The sequence below is a fragment of the Sceloporus undulatus genome, chromosome 1 (genome assembly GCF_019175285.1).
Source record: "Sceloporus undulatus isolate JIND9_A2432 ecotype Alabama chromosome 1, SceUnd_v1.1, whole genome shotgun sequence".
NCBI lineage: Eukaryota > Metazoa > Chordata > Lepidosauria > Squamata > Phrynosomatidae > Sceloporus > Sceloporus undulatus.
Genome location: NC_056522.1, coordinates 147,849,422 through 147,870,962, shown reverse-complemented (window position 1 = coordinate 147,870,962; position 21,541 = coordinate 147,849,422). Strand labels below are relative to the sequence as shown.

Below are 21,541 nucleotides of genomic sequence, written 5' to 3'. Positions count from 1 at the left end.
CCGCCATCTTGTACATCCTCAGGACGTATTAAGCTTGGGGGCATCAAGAAGTGACGCCCCTTTTTAAACCTAGGACGTCCTGAGGACGTCCCTTATGCCTGTCTGTAACGCGCCACAGTTGGCTAAGCAGAGCCAGTCCTGATTAGTACTTGGATGGAAAGCAGCCAATATATATCAGGTGCTGTAGGCTCCTTTTCAGAGGATGGTGGGTGTGGTGTTTGCTTTCAAGTCCTTTCTGACTTATGGTGACCCTAAGGAAAACCTATCATTGGTTTTTCTTGGTTTTTTAATAGGGATATGTTCTCAAGTTACTTCAGAGGGGATTTGCCATTGCCATTGTCATCCTCTGAGGATGAAAGAGTGAGACTTACCCAAGGTCTCAGTGAGATTTCATGGCCTAGCAGGGATTTGACATTACAGAGGACATATCTGACAAAACCACCTCTGAGTATTCCTTGCCTAAGAAAACCCTGATGCTGTGTAAATCTAAAGTGCTATATAAATAAAGCATAATAATAATAAATTAATGGAGTCAGCTTAAGTTGACAGGCAACTCAAAGAAACACACACACACAGGTATTTAGGTTAGAATGGATTAAAATACATAAAGTACAGTCAGCCCTCCATATCCATGGATTCTGCATCCGCAAATTCAACAATCTGAAGCTTGAAAATATACATTTTTTAAAATTCCAAAAAGCAAACCGTGATTTTGCCATTTTATGTAAGAGATACCATTTCACTACCCTGTTGTATATAATGGGACTTAACCATCTACGGATTTTGGTATCGATCGGGGGGTCATGGAACCAAACCTCACTGGATATCAAGAGCCCATTGTATCCTGTTCAGGTTGTGGATAAATATAGTAGTCATGCTGGTGGTGGTGGTGATATTCAAAGTACGAAAGACCTCAGCTGTTTTATTAACTATGAACCATAGCAGACAGGCAGGAAAAAGAAGCTTGATCCTGCTTTTACCCAAAGCAGGTTGAAACCCTGCTGCCCACATGGCTAAAGAAGGCCAAATGCACATGGCCTGACTGCATGGTGTAGCATTAAGCTATGCTGCTGGGTAATTTTTTTTGTTGCCTCCATGCATGCACACCATCACACAAACACACCACCAGTGACACCCAAGTACCTCCCACATCCACCCAGATGTCATCTCATTGGATGGCTGCACCTTTGAACAATCACACAGTTGATACTCCACTTGTACAGGATATCGGTGCTTCAGTGTGTGAATAATACATTGGCAAAGCACAATCATGGTGCCCCCCCCCCCCCACATGCCCACTTCACCCCATGTTCCCCATTGGACTGTTTGGTTTGTGTATGCTTTAATTATATCCATTGCAGTTGGTGCAATTTCATTTTTTTGCTTTACCACAGCAATTTATATGCAATCGTGAATACGCACATTTTTACATCTTGAATCTAACTATCCTGGGTTCTCTTTGCTCCAGTTTTTAACTCCAGAGCATGGCTTCAGTCAGGTTTCCACCCACTGTGGAGGCGTGTGTCATCTAAACACCCCATCTTTAAAGAGGTTGGAAATCGTTTTATTTGGGCCACCTGTTCCACCCCTATATTGCTCAGGCAGCTTTCCCTATCAGTTGCAAACACTGACACAAATCTTAGTGAACAGCCTGTGTATCAGCACAGGATGAGATATGAGGCATCTTGCAGTGGAAATCTGCAACAATAACCCAGTAATTCAAATAGTAGTTCAGGCATCTGTAATGCAAACTCAGCCTGACAATGACTTTAGCCTTAGACTGGAGTCAACCCAATCTTGCAGGATAACGAGTAATGCTGCATTTGCAGCCATTCATGCCACACAATTATAGCACTATGGCTACAGTTCCATGACAATATTCTATGGCATCCTGGGACTGGAAATTTAGGGAGCGGTATTTCAAATTCTCAGCCCAAGAGCAATTCTCATGTCTCTGAACAAGCTACAAATCCCAGGATTCCACAGGACAGAACCATAACAGTTAAAGTAGAATAATACTGCTATAAATGTATAGTGTGAGTAGGCCCATGGCCCACACCTGCTTACAATTTTTCCCAGTATAAACAGCATTTTCCAGAAGGTTGAATTGTTCAGAAAAACCCATAGAATATTTCTATGGATAACAGAGTCAGGAAAAATTACCCTTTAAACTCTCAGAATCCTCCACCCAACATGGCCATGGCCGATTAAGGAATTTGGGGAGTTGTAGTCCCCTCCCCTCAAAAAATAAAAAAGAAGAAGAAAATCCCCCAACTCTGGCAAGCAACTGAAATGCATTGTGCCAATCCAGCTACATTCCCCATCAGCAATGCTGGAACCACCACTTACCTAGCAAGGCATTGCGGCCATGGTCATCAGGCAAGAATCTTTTATCTACAGCACACACCAATAGGTGATCAGGTATGTTGGGTGACTTTGCACCAACAAGCAAAAATCCGGAAGGCACTTCAATTTGTTCGTTTGAAATAGATGCTAGCCTCAAGTCTTTACCAGCCTGGCAGAAACCTGAAGAGAGAAAAAACAACAACACTTTTAATCAAATGTATAGGTTATGTGTTACATATGTTTAGGCTTGCCATAACCCGGCTGCACCCGTGTATTTCCCGTTTTGGGGCCCCCCGGGCCCCTCCCGGCACGGCTGCAGCCCAAAAACCGGGACCCCCCCGGTTGCAGCCAAGTCGCTGCGGCCTGCAGGGCCTCGCTGCCCTCCTCCTCCGCCTCGGGGAGGCAGGGAGGAAGAGGAGGACAGCGAGGCCTGCCTAGGGCGGAGGAGGCGCCTCCCCGCGCGGGCGCGCCACCTTCCCCCGCCTCCTCCACCCCCTCTTCTCCTCCTCGCCGCCCGCCCGCAGCATAGAGGCAAAGGCGAACGGAGCCAGTGCCTCTTGCGCGCGGGCGCGCGGGCGGAGGAGAGAGAGGGGGCGGCAGGAGGCGGGGGAAAGTGGCGCGCCCGCGCGGGGAGGCAGGAGGGGTGGCCGCGCCCGCGCGCAAAGAGGCACTGATCCGTCCACTTTTGCCTCTCTGCGCGGCCGCGCACCACTCACTGCCTCCTCCTCCGCCCCCCTCTTCTCAGCAGGCCGCGTGGAGAGCAAAGCTGGAGGCGCTTGGCCTCCTGCGCGCAGCCGCGCGCACCCTCCTCCTCCGCCCCGTCCCCCCAGCCCCCGGTGAATGGAGGAGGGAAGAAGGAGGAGGAGGAGGAGGAAAAGGAGGAGAGGAGAGAGTGAGTGGCCAGAGAGGCCTCAAGGTGGGGGTTTTTGGGGTGTGTGGTGTGTGTGTGTGCTTTTAATGCTAACAAGTCTCCCTACTTGTGACAGTGATAGTGTGGTGGTGGTGTGTGTGTGATGATGATGATGATGATATGAGGGGTCAGCTTGAGAGGCTGCAGGCACTGTTTCAGAGCCGAGAGAGGTGACTTTCCAAAGTGCCTTTTCTGTGCGTTTTTGGTTCTGAGGCAAGGCCAATGTAATTGCTGTGATTTTTACAAACTCATGCGCAGTGAAGAAAAACCCAAAGTCCCTTGACACACTTCGAGAAGTACACTTGGTGCAAGAACAGTGAAACCACCTTGACATGTTCAATATGCAAGCCATGTTAACCATGCTAAGTGGTTAAACCCAGGGGTTTGGTTATGGAAAGAGCCCTGATGCAAGAGATTGCCATGTTAAGTAAAGCCCATTGTCAATGCCCCAAACGTGGTGTTGTGTGAGCGTTTGGAATGGAGGTTGGGTGTTTTGTCCAGAAAGGGAAGTCATATTCTGAACATCTGTCTAGAATAATGCCCAAATGTCCTCCATTTTTGATCATGCTAAGAACGCATTTAGTCAAATTTTTTTTAATAAAAAAAATCAATTTTTCGGCTGTGTCCGCCATTTTTAAAATGTGTGTCCTACATCTGACAAAATTGTCCTACATTTGCCCTACATGGTCCCGGTTGGAGGGCCTGACTTATGCAACCCACATATGTTTAGTTTAATGACATTTTTTGCATTACTCAGTTCACAATCATCTTACCAGATGTACGGCGCTAGAGTTTTTGAACTACCAATGATTGAGAGTTCTAAATCCAGGAACCCAGAAGCACGGGTGTATCACCTGATAAATGTGCCTGTTCACAAGTGGTTCATTTGTTTTGAATTGTGCTATTCTGATCTATCTGTGGCATTTTTGTTTTTTCTCAGATTTTTATGTTTTGCTTTGGAAAATGCTCCAAATGGTTCACCACTGGAACCACAGTTGGTTTTCTTTTCTCCAGAGGCATTGATTTTTTTCTCTCTGCTGATATAATAATATATTTATAGGGATATGAGAATGGATATATAATGTTAATATTGTAGATGAGATAATGAATGATGATAATCTTACTGTATGTATGTAGGCTTGTTGGTTTGTTTTTAAAAATCAACAACACTCCAGATAATTTAATAAAAGGCTTCACTCTACTTCAGGGTAGAAATCATGCAGCACTCCCAACATATTGGAAGCAACCTGGCAATCATTCCACAATGTTAGCATCTTCTGTCTAGGCTGCTGGGAGTTTTAGAGTGAAAACATTTGGAGAACTACGTATTTCCACCCCTTTCTAATATATTCCACAAGGAAAAATAAAACCAAAACTACTGAAATAGGAACGATTGCCCCCACGCATAACAGAAATGCCTAGGTTAATTGATTTGGTGAGTAAAGATTCACATGGTACAGGCCTGATGAGTAGAGACAGACGTAAGTTGTCTGGGAAGTTAAGAAACATTTCATGTAATTTATGTCCTAGCAATACCAGAAGAAATTAAATTAACTAATAGTAAATATTTAACCACCTGCATGTGTTTTTGTTTTTAAAATGGCCTAGTACAAAAATGTGATCAATGTGGATGGGAAAAGTTAAACAGGGTGGGGGAGTCTAATCATCTAAATGTGAATAGGAAAATACACTTTGAAAGCTTTAAAGTGTCTTTTGATTCTTGTGGTTGTTTTAAACTTCAGTACTTATGGTCCTGAGGAAAACTCCCTTTATATATGTCAATGCAGTGCTCAAAACATTACTGACAGGAGGCGAGCAAAATTAAGCTTTTAAAACTGTTTGGTGGGGAGAGGGGGAGTCTATTGTTTCCTGAAGCATAATGGACAGGACAATGGCAAAGGCTAGGGACCGGGGAGACATTTGTCCAAAACATAAGCCAGGTACTCACTGGAAGGTAGTATCCCTTAATGAGGTCCCTAAATTTTCACATGGAGGCACAAGGAAATGGAGCAATATATAGATACAATAAGTGGCGAGACACGAGAGAAGGTTGGAGGACCAAACCGCATCTGCATACTCTTTTAAGTATCACTAAGCACAAAAATGAAGCTGGACAAGCATAGCTCTGAAATGCATCCACAAAAAGAAATCCTAGTAGAGATAAACCATATAAACAATACATGCTCTTGGTCAAGACAGCAATTCACTTAGAATACTTGTCTGAGAATTGCATCCCCTTAAAAATCATGATGGAGCAAGGCGGCCGTCCCTTACTATTTCCCCCCACCAAAGAAGTGAGGAGCCCCCTCTGCTTGGGTCCATATCCATGATGCAATGCCCAAGATTCCTTCTAATTAATTCCAAGGCTGCATCCACACTGCGAAATAATGCAGTTTGACACTGCTTTAAAGTAAACCACCCATAGTGCTAATGGAATTCTGGAATTTTTTCATTTATTGGTGGCTCTCTGATGGAGAAGGCTGAAATATCTCACAAAACAGAAAGCGGATCCCAGGATCATAGCATTGAACCATGGCAGTTAAGCTGTGTCAAAAACTGGCAGTATTTCTAAAAACCCCCTTCCATTCAGACTAAGGCACAGCAGTGGATCTTTTAAAATAGGCTTACCAGTGTAAAATTGCCTCAGTTTTTACTTTTACATCTTTCACGACCATCAAAAACACAAAATGTGTGCCCATAGTTTTCGTTCTTTCCAAAGTGTTCATAGTGTGAAATAACCAATTTGTCGAAACTTTAAAACCAAGTGGTATGTAATAATTCTGGTAGCTGATTAACAAGTTCACCAGTGATCAAAAGTCATTTTTGAAATGATTTGATTTAAACTGTTTTAAAATGCAAAGCCATTTTAATGTTTTCATAACTTTATTAGAAAAGATATTAATTAAAATAAAAACAGCCGCTACCAGTTGTAGTACAAAACACCAAAACATCTAATAAGTTATACCTTTTTGGATATATTAACGTAATAACTAATATTAATAAAATAATACATATACCAACAGAAATCAAGTCGTATTAATTTGAATGACGTTATAAAGGAAGAGTAATGGTTGTCTCTGCACAGAAGTTGGAAAAATTAACTTTTTTGGACTTGAAGGGGATTGGGATGAAAGGAATTACTCCTCATCCAGACTACAATGCACAGATCCCCAGTGCCATGTAATGGCTGAGAGATTCCGGGGGCGACTAGTTTCAAAATTACTTTCCAGGCTCTGTCCTGGGTAGTACACTCCAGTTATGGATGAGGGTTTTACAGGCAAGGAATGGTCCCTCACATTTTAATGATACACAGATATATTGAATGATGGCATATATTATTTAATCAAGTTCAAAAGTAAGGAAAGACTGCCAAATCCCTTTAAAAAGTTAAATAAACAAATTCCCTCCAAGAGAAATGTGGCATGTTAAGTCAAAGAATAAGGCTAGAACCAGTTTAGCCTGACATCCTACTTTTTCTAGTAATTTTGTTGGGGTTTTTTTCATGTGCTGAGACCCACACTTACTGTAATAGTCCCTAAAGTGATGTATCCCACAGTTGAAACAGACACGAGTACCACCTCAGTTGAGCCCAAACAGGCTAATCCTCTCTGAAAATGAAGAGGTCTTGAAATGTTGTGATGAATTAAAAGTCAATTTAATGGGAATTAATCAGGTCTAACGTTGCTGAACTGGCACCCGTTGGGTTCCATGTTGTGCTGAACAAACAAATACATCATCATTATTACTATTAATTATTATTCTGACCACCGCTCCCCCTGGATCAAGGCAGGGAACACAAATTAACATACAACATCGCAACACAACACAGGAATTAAAACATACATCAGTTAAAAAGCGAACATCTGTGATATATATACAAAGGAGCAGTGTCTCCTAGGTATGCTTGCAATTCTTGCCATTCTACTACCCCAGGCCAACTGCTACTGAGTGAATTTCTCTACCATCAGTAAGTAACAACAGCCTTCAGGAGTGGGTTCATCTGATAAGTGACAGGGGGCTATGTGATTACGACACCCTCCTCCTCTTCCCTCTTCTTCCTTCTTCCTCCTGCCTCTTCTTAATTTCAGCTCTATGCCTGCTAAAAGGTATCATTGTGCACAAATTACCTCCACAGAGGTCAGATCAATTCGGGTTAGCGCAAAGGTTTGGCCTTTTCAATGACAACTCTTTAATGTTGTCACAGCTGGCTGGTTACTGAGGGACGACAACCCAATGGAAGTTGGATGAATCCCACATGTTTCAACAGTACCCTCTTTGTCCACTTCCCATTAGTACAAGAGTAAGAAGGCAAATCTAAATCTGGATGTTAGTATAAAACAGCAATCCACCATAGCAATCCACCCTAACCCTGGACAAGTACTTACTTACTTTCAAAGTTAGAAATTAGAAGTAATAAGTTGACTAACTTGTTTTGCCACAAAGGAACTAAAATGTAACTTGGGCTGCATCCACACGGCAGAAATAATCCGTTGACACTTGAACTGCCATGGCTCAATGCTGTTGAAGCCTGTAGCTATTTTGGGAGTGAGCTAATCAGTTCCAGTCTGATTCATATCACATCTGGGACCGAAATCAGCCGCGCTGCTCTTTACAGGGAAGAGAGGGGAGATTAACGAAATATCTTTTCTTATTGGACCAACCACCCTCTGGCTGTGTGGAACAGAATTGTAAAGATTTATTTTGACATAACATTCTCATATCCACGGTCATGATTGGCGGATGGTTTCTGGAAGTAGTAGTCCAAAAGGTAACCTTTCAGAGCATGACTTCTGTAGGTGGTGCCTTTCAAGTCACCTGTTGACTATGGTGACCCCATGAACTTCAATAGTTGCTTAGCAAGGAATACTTTAGTGTTTTGTTGTCAGTTCCCCTTCACTGAAACAGAAGGCCTAGAGCACCTGGTAATTCATTGGGGTTTTTCTGATTTCAAGTACTAACCAGCACTGGACCCGGCCTAGCTCCAAGTCAGACGAAACTAGTGCCTTGAGGTATTTTAGGCTGAGCAACTACTACCATGGTATTTTTTTCAGGATCACTTCATATAAATGAGATTCAAGAGGCACGTTTTGTTTTCATCACGTCTGGAATGCAGAAACTGGTAGAGTACTGGGTTGGTCCCATCATGTTTAAGGCTGTGGGGTACCAAAGGGTACTAGTTTGTTCCCTAAAGCTACTTATCTCTTGTGGAGCTTGCAGGGAGTGACCAGGAGGAGACCTAAACCAATTCTGTGTTCTCTGGAATTCCTGAAGCAGGGGAGGCTCCTACACATATGACCGGTATTTGGATAGGGTGTCAAGCGCTGCCTAAATCCCTGACAGTACAGAAAGCTTTGTGGGTATGTGGGATCAGCGTCCTGTTGTGGACGGAGCATACTTCCCCTGAGGGAGCAGGGGAACCATCTGGGGATACGCTCTGATCCACTCTATCACTGGAATCACCTTTTACAAGTCATTTTTTTACAAGCTGATGTCTGGGAAAGACAGCTAAGTCTTCCTATACAGACACAGTGGGAACTGCGGACATCCTTGTAGAAACCATTGGATCCACCATCCCGAATTGGAAATAATATAGGATGAAATAGCCTCAGAGGGCAATGTTTTGGAATAAATACTGTCGTGGGGGCCACAAAGAAAAAGCACACAAAGCTTTTTAAAAAAAATAATAAGAATGGCGGCTGTTCACGTCCTGCTAACCACTGACAAAAGGGTAAACAACCGTTAGCGTGGTCTAAGGTCAAGAATACAGAATTTTAATATTGGCTTAATATGATCAAACCATATATAAAAGAAAATAGCTAAATATACTTTGAGTTCTCTCATTGAAACCAATGATCTGTCATGCGTTAATTGTTGGTGTTACAAAGTACACTGAAGTGGGAACTCACAGAATATACGACATTTTATTTTTATTCAGCAGGGCAATGCTCTAATAGTTTGTGGACAGTTTCCCATTATTGTTGTTATTTAAAAAGATGGGCTTTTCTTTGGCATGGCCCAAAAGGCACATGTTGCAATGTTTTTAAAGTGAAAGAATCAGGAACAAACTATGCTGGTGGCAGCAAGCGTGTCCTTGTTATATTTATTACAATGGTGAACCAGGATTCCATGCGTTTTGGCCCCTAGAACGGCTGCTAAAAGCACTAAGGAACATCTACACTACAAAATTAATGCAGTTGAACAACTGTATTGCCTGGGTCAATGCTATGGAATTTTGGAGGCAGTTGTAGATTTTGTGAGATATTCACCTTCTCCGGTGGAGAGCTTTGTTGAATGCACAATAGAAACTAAAATCCAGGATTCCATAGATGGAACATGGCAGTTAAAGCGGTGTCCAAATCACATTAATGTTCCATGGTGCAGCAGGGGAATTAAAGTGAAAAATGCTTAAGGGGGTAATTAAAGTGAAAATTCAGAGAAGAACAGCCACAAACAATAGGTAAACCCAAAGTGTAAACCCTCAACTCAAAGGGACTCAGGGTTAATATTGACTTAACCAATTGCTCATTGATTTAAAGGCTAACTCTAGTTGGGACTAACATTGATGTGCCCTAAACGTTATTAAATAAGTAGGTTGTTTTAATAGCAATATATGTGTGCGTTTAAATCCGGGAAATTTCAATTTAATTCACATAAAAATTTCCAGGGACAGCCCAATTGAGACCAATGATTGCTTAACCTTTAAGGAATGAAGTTGAAAAGGACTCCGTTGTCTCAGAACAACACCCAAGCTCTGGCAAGGTCCTTTTTTCCCATCCTGATGTCTAATCCACTTTGTGAAATCAGACATGTTGCTCGGAAAATACTCTTGAAGATCTCAGGCATTTTATCTGAGGAAGAAACAGAAGTGCAGATGGATGATCCTTTAACAAAGTCCCCCCCCAATTCAGTTGTCCTGAGCAGCAGAGAAAGAATAGACAGCAAAGGATAAATAGTGGATGTATAACGTATAAACAGATTGTTCCTAAACAGAAACAGTCTTTTTTAAATGGGTAGCATACTGTTTACAAACACTGTTTCAGATTTCTTAAATACGTATTTTGATTTCTTTTAAACGTATGTACTAATACTTTGTATTTTATTGATAATAATCTTTCCACACCATTCCTAGGTGCTTTGAAGGGCATATGCACAGGGGATAAAAAGGAATCTCTGGCAAGCCAGATAAGAAGAAACCACAATTAGCCAGAGGAAAAGTTGCACCAGGGGGATAATGGTGCCTGCACACTGTCAGATCCGTCAAGGTTTCGGAAGTTTAGCATTAAAAAAAATTAATTGGAGGGTTTGTGAAAAGAATCGATGCCTGCTTGGGCAAAATTCGGAATATAGTGGGCTAAATACTTTTGCATCCCAGGAAGTGAGAGTGAAGAGAAAAGCAGCAAAGGATCAACACAGCCTGTCCTTGAAGGAAACTCAATAAAATATTAAATTCTGAGAAAATAAGATATCTTGGTGGTTCATCATGGCACTTTGATTTGGAGAACTAACATTTGTTCCATTATTAACAATTCTCTTAACACGTTTAATAAATCTTTGTTAAAATCAAAGCTTCGGAAGCATTATTAGGTACACTATAATTCTACATATAATGTGGGTGGGTCCTTCAAGTTTCCCGTTGACTTACAGTGGGGGAAAAAAAAAAAAAAAAAAAAACCCCATGATTTCACAGGGTTTTATTAGGCAAATAATAGTTTAACAGGGTAGTTTGTTCGCAGTTTCTTTCTTCCTCTGAATAGAGGCCTACAGCACTTGGCACTTCACTGGCAGTCTCCATCCCAGCTACCAGACCGAACCTGATTAGCTATCAAGATGAGGAAGAGTCTGGTGCCTTTTAGGGTATTGTTTGTTGTTGGTGTTGTGTACGATAGAGTTGTGTGCGAGGTGATGGCATAGCTTACTCATTGTTGTGTGTTTACCTGATTGTGGCAGTACGATCCCTTAGCTTTTTAATAAACGATCATGTGGATACTCTCCAATCTGCCTGTACATGAACCTATGGTAGAAAACTAAGTTATGTTTGAAATTGGAATTTTGTAATGGTGGCTGGCCAAAATGCTGTATAAAGTTATTATTGTTGTTGTCTTGCCGTCAAGTTGTTTCTTTATAACTTATGACCCCCCCCCAAGGTGAAACTATCACAGGGTTTTATGGAGGCGGAGAGGTGTGATTGCCTATGTTACCCAGTCGAACACTGATCTTCAAGTTTTAGTCCAATGCTTCAACCGCTGCACTGCGGCTCTCCATGACATATACAACAAAAACCCTATGATGCCCTTAATTTTTGTTAAACCTTACTTCCAGTTAAGGAGATTGGGATTCCACATTTTTATCTCTTTCCAACAAAGGCAAATAAATGCAAGGTTTTTAGATTCCAGTTACTGTAACAGTGGGCCTTCCATGCAACTGGGATTTGGTCCAGGGCATACCTTCTGGATACAAAAAGTCCCATAGATAAAATGTCATAGTAAAATGGGGTTCTTATATCAAATGGCAAAAATCAGGTTTGCTTTTTGGAATATTATAGTTATTATATATATATATTGGAGGGGGGGATATTTTTCAACCATGGATGGTTAATCATGGTCAAAATCTGTGGGAACAGATGGATGACGTGTTAGGTGAACAAGGCTCCTTTTAGCAGCAACAGAGCTACGGCTATTATCCTATGACAACACTTGTCAGTAGGTTCAGTTTAGAAATCCTTAGTTATTTCTAATAAAATAAAAAATTGGAGATTATTCCGGCTTTAATTTGACCCCTCCCCCACCAGGATGATGGCAACTCAGAGAGAGCAAAAAGCTAAATCACAAGGTGTGTAGTCATAGTCCTGCTGAAGTTACATCCTGTGTATTCGGGCATACTACGTCAGAATGCAGATAGGAGGTGGAAAGATTTGGAGCGGCAGCCCAGAGCAAACAGCAAAAAGGCCTCCCCGGTGCGCCTCCTGCCATTTGTCACCCAAGGAGGGGTTGCTATCCCCTACACATTATAATATCATGATCCCACTGTCAGGGTAATGCCCTTTGAATTCTGAGAGTTTGATTTTAGGTGGAGTGTACATGCTCACATGGCTCGCCAACCACAAACAACATGATTCCATATGGAGGTTGCCAGAGCAGTTTTTGAGAGGAAGCAGAGTGGCTATAAAATGGTGTGCATGAGAAAGGACCCTGGGCCTCTCTTTTTTAAAAAAGATGCGCCATGATTGTGACTTTTGTCAAGTGCTGGTGGGCTCACTTCTGCAAACACAACATTTACGGAAGTCGTACACACACACGTATTTCCAGCCTCACCCCCCAGCCAGCAAAATTCTTCTCGTTAGAGCATGACTTGTCCAGGTTAACGCAGAGAAATACTGAACCGCAGAAAAAATGCAAGTGGGCACTGCGTTAACTGCATGGCTCAAGGTTATGGAATTCCTGTGGATTTGCAGCTTGGTGAAATGTTTAGCCTTCTTTGCCAGAGAACCGTGTGCCACACAAACTACAACCTTAGGTTCCACAGATGCAGCCGCAGTGGCTGCCCATGGCTGAGTTGGGGGAATTCAAACCCTGACTTCCACAGTCCTGGCCCAACATTCAAACTAATAATACGTGATTTAAAAATCTATAATAATCAAAAATAAAAATTAAATTCCCTCCTACGGTAATATTGCAATTTCCGATTTTCTCTGCCCCCATGGAAGCCTTTTGTGACCTGCACATGCTCCATAAATCAGTGCTCAGAGCTTGGAATAGGTAGAAGGGGGAGAGAATTGGGTTCTGGCTTGAGATTCAGGCATAAGGGCTTGTGTAAAACAGATCCAGAGAACTTGCAATTCCGTGAGCGTGTCATCACAAGAGAAACATTGTTAGTAGTCCTGAAGATGTCATACAATGATTTCCCTCCCACTAGCTTGCAATGAGAGAGAAATGGTCAAAACAAAAACACAGAATATGATGGGCAAATGCCACTTCTTACGCACTCCACCAGCCTTACACTCAAGTGTGTTGGACAATGGAACCGTTTGCATATTTTCTAGACCCGATGATAGCGAACCTATGACAGGCGTGCCGGAGAGGGGCACTCCGGGCCGTTTCGCCGAGCACGGGACCGGGGAAGGAGAAACCGGCTGCGCAGGCCCGTTCCTCCTTCTCCCTGCCTTTCAGACCCCCGCTTGGGCGCTCAGAAAAATGGAGCTGGAGAGAAGGAGCCAGAAGGTGTGCATGTCTGGCTCCTTCTCTCAGCCTTTTCCCAGCATGCCAGTGTGCCGATTGGAGGACACTGGAGACTGAAAAGGGTTGGGAAAGGGGGGCAGGCTGCTCCATCTCGCATAGACCTTTCCCACCTCCAACTGCTCCTCCAAAAGACAGCTTGGGGCACGGAAAGGAACCCTGAGGAGGAGCAGCGGCGCGTCCATGTCCCTGGGCTCCGCTGCGGCCCTGCACCCCAGACCTCCCCGGAGAGAGAAATATGGGGCCTGACAAAGGCCACGAAAGAACCAGGATGCAGGGTGCCCAAGCTCTCCCTTTGGGCCGAATGGGGCCTTTGGATCCCGTTCAGTCCAAAGGAAGGGCCGAAGGGAAGGGCCTGGGAGGGTGCCCAAGCCCGTCCCTTCGCCGAAACGGGACCCTTGTGAGCCCGTTCAAACCGAAGGATGGGGCCCGGAGGGAAGGGCCTGGGACGGGTGCCCAGCCCGTCCCTTCCAGCCATCCCTTCCTTTCACCGAATGGGCCCCACTATGGGAGCCCAGTTTGGCAAAGGAAGGGGTGAGAGAGGAGAAGGCGGGCCCGTAACCTCTCCTCGCCCGCATGCTGTTCGTTAGATCTCCTTCCGGAGGACACTCAGGTCTAAGTTGAAGACCTTCCAGAAATGAGCAGGGCTGCGCGCCTGTTGCTCCTGGCCCTCACGGGCCCTTACTGGTCCTCAGCCTGTCCTCTGAGAAGACAGCTGGGGGCCAGGGAAGAGAAGGAGGAGGGCGCACTGTCACCACCCAACCCCCTCACACCACAAAAACAACCCTCCCCCCCACTCTAGCTGTCTCTCAGACAGCTGGAGGTCAGGAAAGGCACAGGGAATGCCCCACCCCGGAGGGTGGAAGCTCTGCCCCCGGGTATGCGGCTCTGCCCCCGGCACTGGTGAACCCAAAAGGTTCGCCATCAATTGTTCTAAGGACCATGGCAGCTGATGGTTTTCATGTCATGAGAGTACCAGATCCAAACTTTTTAAGGAGCTAGCCAAGCTGGCTGAATCTATTTGGGAAGAAAGTAGTCCAGATCTTTTGATTAGTTCATTTAAAGTTCAACTAAAATTTAAGAGCAGATTCACCACCGCCCACCTGACATGGAAAGCCCCAGCCAACTATGATCATCATCCTCTCAAACAGCAGAACTGAGGATTAGGATCAAAAATTTTTCAAGAGAGGGATGTTATTCTTGGCAAATGTTCTTCTGAAGGAGTACTAATGTTTAGCAATTCTCTTTACACACTACAGTAAGCCTATCAAAACTATGCAGTTTTGAAGTCACAATATCTGCATTGCAGAATAGATTCTTCGGTGGCAATTCAAACATTTTTTTTATAGGAAGACATATTTTCTGCAAACATGCTGTTTTTTCTGTTGCAAAAGCACAGAAATGTGGTTCTCCTGCACATAAAGTTTGTTTTCTCTGTGTAAAGCAACAATACCAAATTTTGTGTGGAAAAGTCTGAACTACAAAGATTGTCATCATTCTAATAGTCTTCTCATTAAGGTTCCTTATATTTCCAAATAATTTGATTATGTTCTTTCAGTGATTTTTCGTTCCGTGAAAATTAGGCGACACAATGGGAACCTTACCCAGGAAAATTAAAGACCACAGTCGTACAAGAATCAAGACCAAAGTACATCTAAATCAACAGAGATCTGGCCATGCATTAATATCATTACTTAATCACAAATTAGGAGTAAGCTCAAAATTTCCTTGACAGTTATTAGTAGGAAGAACAACAAACAGCAAATAAGCATTTCTTACTTCTAGAGGATGAAAGCTGTTGTTCAGCTTACTAATATAGCTGTGAAAAAACTGGCTGGGAACTAAATTAGTGATTGACCGGAAGAGAGGCTTCAATAGAATTATGGAGCACTTCTTCAAAGCGTGTCGTCTTCAGCTGCCCAGCATAAGAATTTTCCCCATCTTCTTCTTAAGAAATACAGTTGAAGAGGAGTTTTTTTTTTTTTAATTAAAAAACCCCGTATTTCCACAAGAGGGAAGAAAAGAGAAAGAAGTAGATCAAGTTTTGGTTCTCAAGAAAACATGAAAAAAACCACCATATGGGTCAAGTAAGCATTTTTCTTAGAAGAGAAATTTGACATTGTCCCTTCAACGAGCATAATGATGGGAATTTTAACAGTATTTACTAAACAGGTCTTGCAGGTAAATGGCCGAAGTTACAGCAACACTTCTTAATGTGCACATCCTGACACACCTTCGTGTTGTATGAAATGAAGTAAAAAAACTATGGCATGGGTTTGAGACTACCTTTGTGCTTGTAAATTCAGGAAAAACACTTTTTCAAGTTTTGAGGTTTTGTTTTTTTAATAGTAATTGTGTTGTTATAAAACAGGGTAGAAAAACAGTGCTAAAGAGTCAACTGGCAGATTCCGCACATCCCAAAGATACATAATGTAATGGTATTTACTGTTCTCTGGGATGGTTCAGATCAAATAAAAACACAGTATCATAAATAATACATATAGAGACCATATATAATCAAAGGATAGAAAGCGACAGTTTTACAGTTCGAATAATAAGACTATTAGTAAATAAATCGGCAAGCGGTAAACCTGGAAAATGTCAATTTTTAATCTGAACCAAGATGGTATAAAAGGTAGCACCAGCAAGCTTTCCCAAGGAAATGATTCTCAGCAAAGCGCCATAAAGAAGGCGTCCGTCTCTCCTCCTCGGGGTGCCCATCATCCTCGACAGTGCAGATCCCATAGGACCAGAAGATCACTTTAGTTCATGGACAAGCTGACGTCAGATTGGTTCCACTAAATTTATGAAGACGATTTGTGAGTTGTTTAACAATCCCACACCCCGCCCATTATGTATGGGGTTTCATACAAAATCTAGCTCTGGGCATTTTTTGAGAAAGAGTCAGACTGACCCTCAGGATTTCTGGAAGACTAAGTTCAAAAAGACATTGCAGAAATAATCCAGTCTGAGACATGCTTTAACGTCCCGGGCTCAGGGCTTGGGAATACTCAGTGCTTGGGAATCCTGGTAATTTATTGTGCACCAGAGCTCCTGACGGAGAAGGCTAAATGTCCCACAAAACTACATTTCCTCAAATTCCCTAGCATTGAGCCAGAACAGTTAAAGCAGTCGCAAACTGGATTATTTCTGCGTGAATTGTGGACCCAGAATAAGACAAAAAATAAAGCTAAATGGCATGCGAATCATGCCATCCCACCCTCCCAGGATCTTCTCGCAGTTGTCTTTTGTAATGGAGACACGTGAAGTCTCATTGCAAAAGTAGTCCAAAAGACCGTACCTTCCACCATGTCAATGTTGAACTCCTATTCACTCGTCGATCAGACAAGCCAGGGATTGTTTTAGATCTCAGGCATTCTGTTAGCAACTCAGTAGTTAAAATGAGTAAGGCCCTTTTCTCATGCCATGGGAAGCCATCAAAATCAAACGGCCTTGCTACATCATGTGTAACATCAAAGCACCCCTCGAGGGTATGAAATAGGACATAAATATCCCAACACGGACCAACCATGTTGCTCAAGGCCCATGTGGGGTGCACAAAGACTCCACAAACGCTCCTCGCTCTCGTCCGCTTCGCTCTTTCCTCATCTCGCTCTGTAGCCGTCAGCACTGTCTGAGCCACTCTCCATTTTCCATGGATGCTCTCTTCAGGAATGGTAATTAGCACCCGCTTCAAATACCAATTTTCTCTACCCAAGGTTCCACCTTCCTTTCGGATAGCACAGTGTATAAGTTCTTAAGGTTTCACTGTTTTGTATGTTTACATGTCACTCTTGCACATGTCTAATAAAACCCTGTTCTTAATTTTCACCTGAACTGAAGTCTCTCTGCAGTTACTACTAGATGTAAAAGATCCCCTGAGTTACCCTCCTTTCGCAGGGCCTCACTTTTTTGAGCTATACTTTCCCTGCAATTTCAAGGAGATGTTGGTGCTGCTGGTGGAGAACACATGTCCCCCCCTGCACCCTGTAGGGTAACAAACGAAATTAATATAGTGAAATGAGGTTGGTTAGATTTAAGATGTATCCGAATTGACTTACAGGGTAGTCCAAACATGCAGATTAAGCCTCGTTCGTTATATATGTATGTATGTGTTTACAGATTTATATCCACTCCTTCAAGAGCAATATCTAAACAACTGCAATATCCAGTGATGACTTTATTGTCTAAACCATCTGCATATCCATACCCCGATAGATGATAATCACACCGCCATCACTTAGACCACCATGTTTATCATTGAAATCATTTTCACACTTTTGTATACACTATGGTCAAAACACATTGTAGAAAGAATCCAGTTTGAGACCCTTGAACTGTCATAGTGCTAGGGAATCCTGCTGTAGTTATGTGGCACCAGAGCTCCTCTGCAAGAAGTCTAAATGACTCACAAAACTACATTTCCCAGATTCCAGCATTGAGCCGGGTAAGTTAAAGCAGTCTCGAACCAGATTATGTCTGCAGTGTGTTTTGGACCTATGTACCAATGAGGCAGAATTAGGTGATGAACACTAATCTGAAGATATGATTCACACTTAACGGACTGAATTTCCCAGTAATCAGGCTAGGATTACCAATTTGTTGTTTTTGTGCTTGTGTTTGTTTTTTTAAAAAGATCACATAAACAGCTGTTATGGGACTTGGCCGTTGTTGCTGTTAATGCAAAGAGGCTGGACAGTAGTGAGAAGGGTAGAAAGGTTCTTAGCATTAAAACAGTTGGCTTAGAAGTTTGCCACAGTTTTACTTGGCTAAGTAACATTTTGGGATTACATCTCCCAGAATCCCCAAACGATGCAGGATTGAGGGTTCTGGCATTGCTAAGTCCAAGGGGTTAATATTTCCATTCTTTGTGGCAAATAAATAAATAAATGGCAGCCGTAAAAACCACAACAGATCGTCTGTAATTTCTTTTGAAACCCATTCTTGGGAAAATGTACCATTTGGATGTCCCTGATGTGTTAGTTGAGTCAGTAAAAAACGGCATCAAAAAGTGTGACATGGTGGGCCTTGGTTGCTGTGCTTTGAGGCTCTGTGTCTGTTCAGGCAGCAGCAGGACGGTTATGGCTTTCAAACACTACCAGAAGACGCAAGTGGGGTGTTTGCAAGAGAAGGTTTTCAAAATGTCTTTGAAATTCCAGATGAGGATCAGAAAAGACTCAATGGCTCTGTTTCTAAAGGGCCACCAGGTAAATGGAATGGGGAGAGGAGGGACCCGAACGGCTACATCATAGCCAGCTGAGGAACACAAATTTTTTTGCCCCCCCCCCACTGCTTGCATAGAATCTAAAACATTTTCAAAAAAAAAAGAGGGTGAGATCAACTTTAAATAGATCATTTATATCTATAAATCTATTTGCAGGCGAAGCCTGTTTTACCATGCGGGGCAATGAAATCCAACAAAATCCTTACTGCAATGGTACTTTTTTTTTCAGGCTAGCCAAAAGGACAGAATATATTATATCCAGGCTTCAAAGCCCTGGGTTTCTTCATCAGCCAAGTTGTTATACAAGCAGGGTCAAGCAAGAAAGGCATAACCCTCCTTCAGACCATCTTAAGCCCATTTCCAAGCAAACAGACCAAATAATACAGCAGACTGTGACTTTTGATATGGCGTATTTTTCCTTCTCCTTTGGTGAGTTTAATAATACCCAGTCTGGGTGAAGTGGTTTGACTATCGGACCAGACCGCTGGAGGCCTAAGGTTTTGGAAATCCCGTGCTCACCATGAACCCACTGGTACCTTGCGTAAGTCACATTCCTCTCAGGCCAAAGAGGGGGGAAAATGGCAAACCCTCCGCTGATAAATCTGCCAAGAAATTCTCCGGGGTAGCTCGACATAAGTTGGAATCAACTGGGTAGGTACATATAACGCACAGGACTTCTAACAATTTAGCCCTAAATGAAGAAGGCAAAAAGCTTGGAGAATTTTTGTGCTTTTTGTTTAATAAGGTATCACCCTGATGTATATTGTTGTGGGTTTTTTTTTGTATCTAAATCCATGGGATGATGTGGGAGGGGGCGAGGAAGCAAATAAAGACAACAATGAGAGGGGCTCCACTATAAAAAAAGTCCGACCACAACCCTTTCCAAAAGCACTTGGATAATAGGACCAGAATGATCAGTACTATTTTACAGTCGTGAAGGGAATTGGTAAAGAGGCAGAAAAGACGCATTTCCTTGCTATAAAAATAAAATAAACTATAAGAGAAATTGAAACGTCTTTGCTTCCTTTGCTGAGTACAGTTAAAGGTAAGGGCACTTTTGTGGTTGCACGGTGAAGAATTTTGACTGAGAAGGTCCTACTGTGTGCTCCTAGCAGGAACGGCTAGTTCAAGTTTGATCAGCATAGGTTTTTTTGGTTGTTCCTTTGAAGAGAAACCACATGGATGACCATTTTCGTCTATCTCCTGAGATGCCGTGGCTTATGCAAGAAGAGTCATAGAAGAAGTAAGACCTATAAAAGCTTATACAGGGCTGGTGTTATGACATTGAGAGAAAAAGTAGAAAGTAGAAGATAGCAGCAACAGGAAAACAGTCAGTCTGTTAATGGTATTGCTTATAGGGCTTAAAGTGTTTGAGGCCCTACTTTTCCACACAGAAAGACCCGAATGGAGGATAACAGGAATTAGCTATGAGGGGGGCAATATGAGAATAGTGGTCACTCTGATAGGAATCCTGGCCCGCCCCCAAATGGACTTGTCTTGTGTCCCCAAATTTCTAGCATGCATAAGACTTTTGAATAACTGTTCTCACATAGATTACAGTGTGCCTACGTGCTTACGCGGGGGATCCGTTCCGGACCCCGCCCATAAGACATTTCTCATTTTCGGCATGTGCTTAGCCCCATTGAAACTAATTGGGTTTGTGCATGCGGTGTGGCGCAATGCGTGTAACCAAGGGCATGTGCACATATCCTCTTTGTATGCGGCTTTCAGCATAAGCTGAAAGCTGCAATAATGAGCCATACATCCATGTTATGACATTAGTGCTGTATTAGATTTCTGTACAGTTTTTTTTCCTCCTTCCACATTTGTGGGGTTAAGGAAAAAAACCCCACAAATGTGAAAAAAACAACAAATAACTCCCCCACACACACTCAGAAGCCATTTTTAAGGGAGGGATGGGCAGGGGAAGACGAGCAGGAGGCATGCGCTCTTTTTTCCCACCTTCCCGTCCCTTTAAACTGGCACCACTGCACCTTTTCTGCCCAGACTCTGTGTGTTCCCAAGGGATGATCAGGCAGGGAAAGGCGAGGACCCGCCACCCCCAACCGCTTCCTGCCTATGGCCCCTGGGCTACGCAGGGAGTATCAGGCAGGAAAAGGGTCTTGGGTGGAGGCTCCGCCGGCCCTTTCCCTGCCGGGCGCTCCCTGGACAGGCCAGTGAGCCCATCGGTGAGAGAAAGGGTCTGGGGGGGTAAGAGGCCCTTGACCTTCTGAATCATCAAACCGTTGAAGCGCAAGGCCGCTAATCAGCCAGAGAAGTAATTTTGGTATTCCCATGGTCACACTACCTGCCCCTTTTTCCCTGGATGCCTAAACCTCTATTTGTAAGGTCCAATGCTAGTTTAGATTAATGCAATGCGGAAATTTGGCACAAAACAAGAAAAATGTCTTATGTGGGAAGCATGCTTTCATCCCCCCCGCCGCTCCAGTGACTTAATACCCTGGTGATAGGAATAATTTTATGCCGCTTGGGGAGGGTGGCGAATAAAAATGAACGTAAAACTGGAATGGAGAAAAATAAGAACAACTCCCATTAGGAGCTATCCAGATACATTGGTGCTGGAAAAGGTTTACACTCTGCTCCTTCTATCAAAAAAAGGCGGAATGTTTGGAAAGCCAAATTTTATTTCAGCAGTACGCTGCTGATGACAGCATCCTCTACCTGAGCCAGCAGGTAAAGCTTAGAGCAGTGGTTTCCCAACCTTCCTAATGCTGCAACCCTTTAATAAACAGTTCCCCCCTCATGGTGTGGTGAACCAAACCCATAAATTATTTTCAATTGCTACTTCATACTTTTTAAATAGGTGTT

The 21,541-nt window shown here is 43.1% G+C and overlaps 1 protein-coding gene across 3 annotated transcripts in view; it reads right to left on the bottom strand.

Annotated features, from left to right (window-relative positions):
- The window catches only part of GREB1 (growth regulating estrogen receptor binding 1), a 103,698-nt gene that overhangs the window by 52,999 nt on the left and 29,158 nt on the right, over positions 1-21,541 (bottom strand). For 2 of the 3 annotated variants that reach the window (XM_042446658.1, XM_042446657.1), the window contains exon 4: positions 2,350-2,526. In XM_042446658.1, the coding sequence (XP_042302592.1) occupies positions 2,350-2,526 (177 nt within the window). Of the gene's footprint in view, positions 1-2,163; positions 2,257-2,349; positions 2,527-21,541 lie in introns of those variants that run through there. The other variant, XM_042446659.1, reaches the window with a different exon arrangement.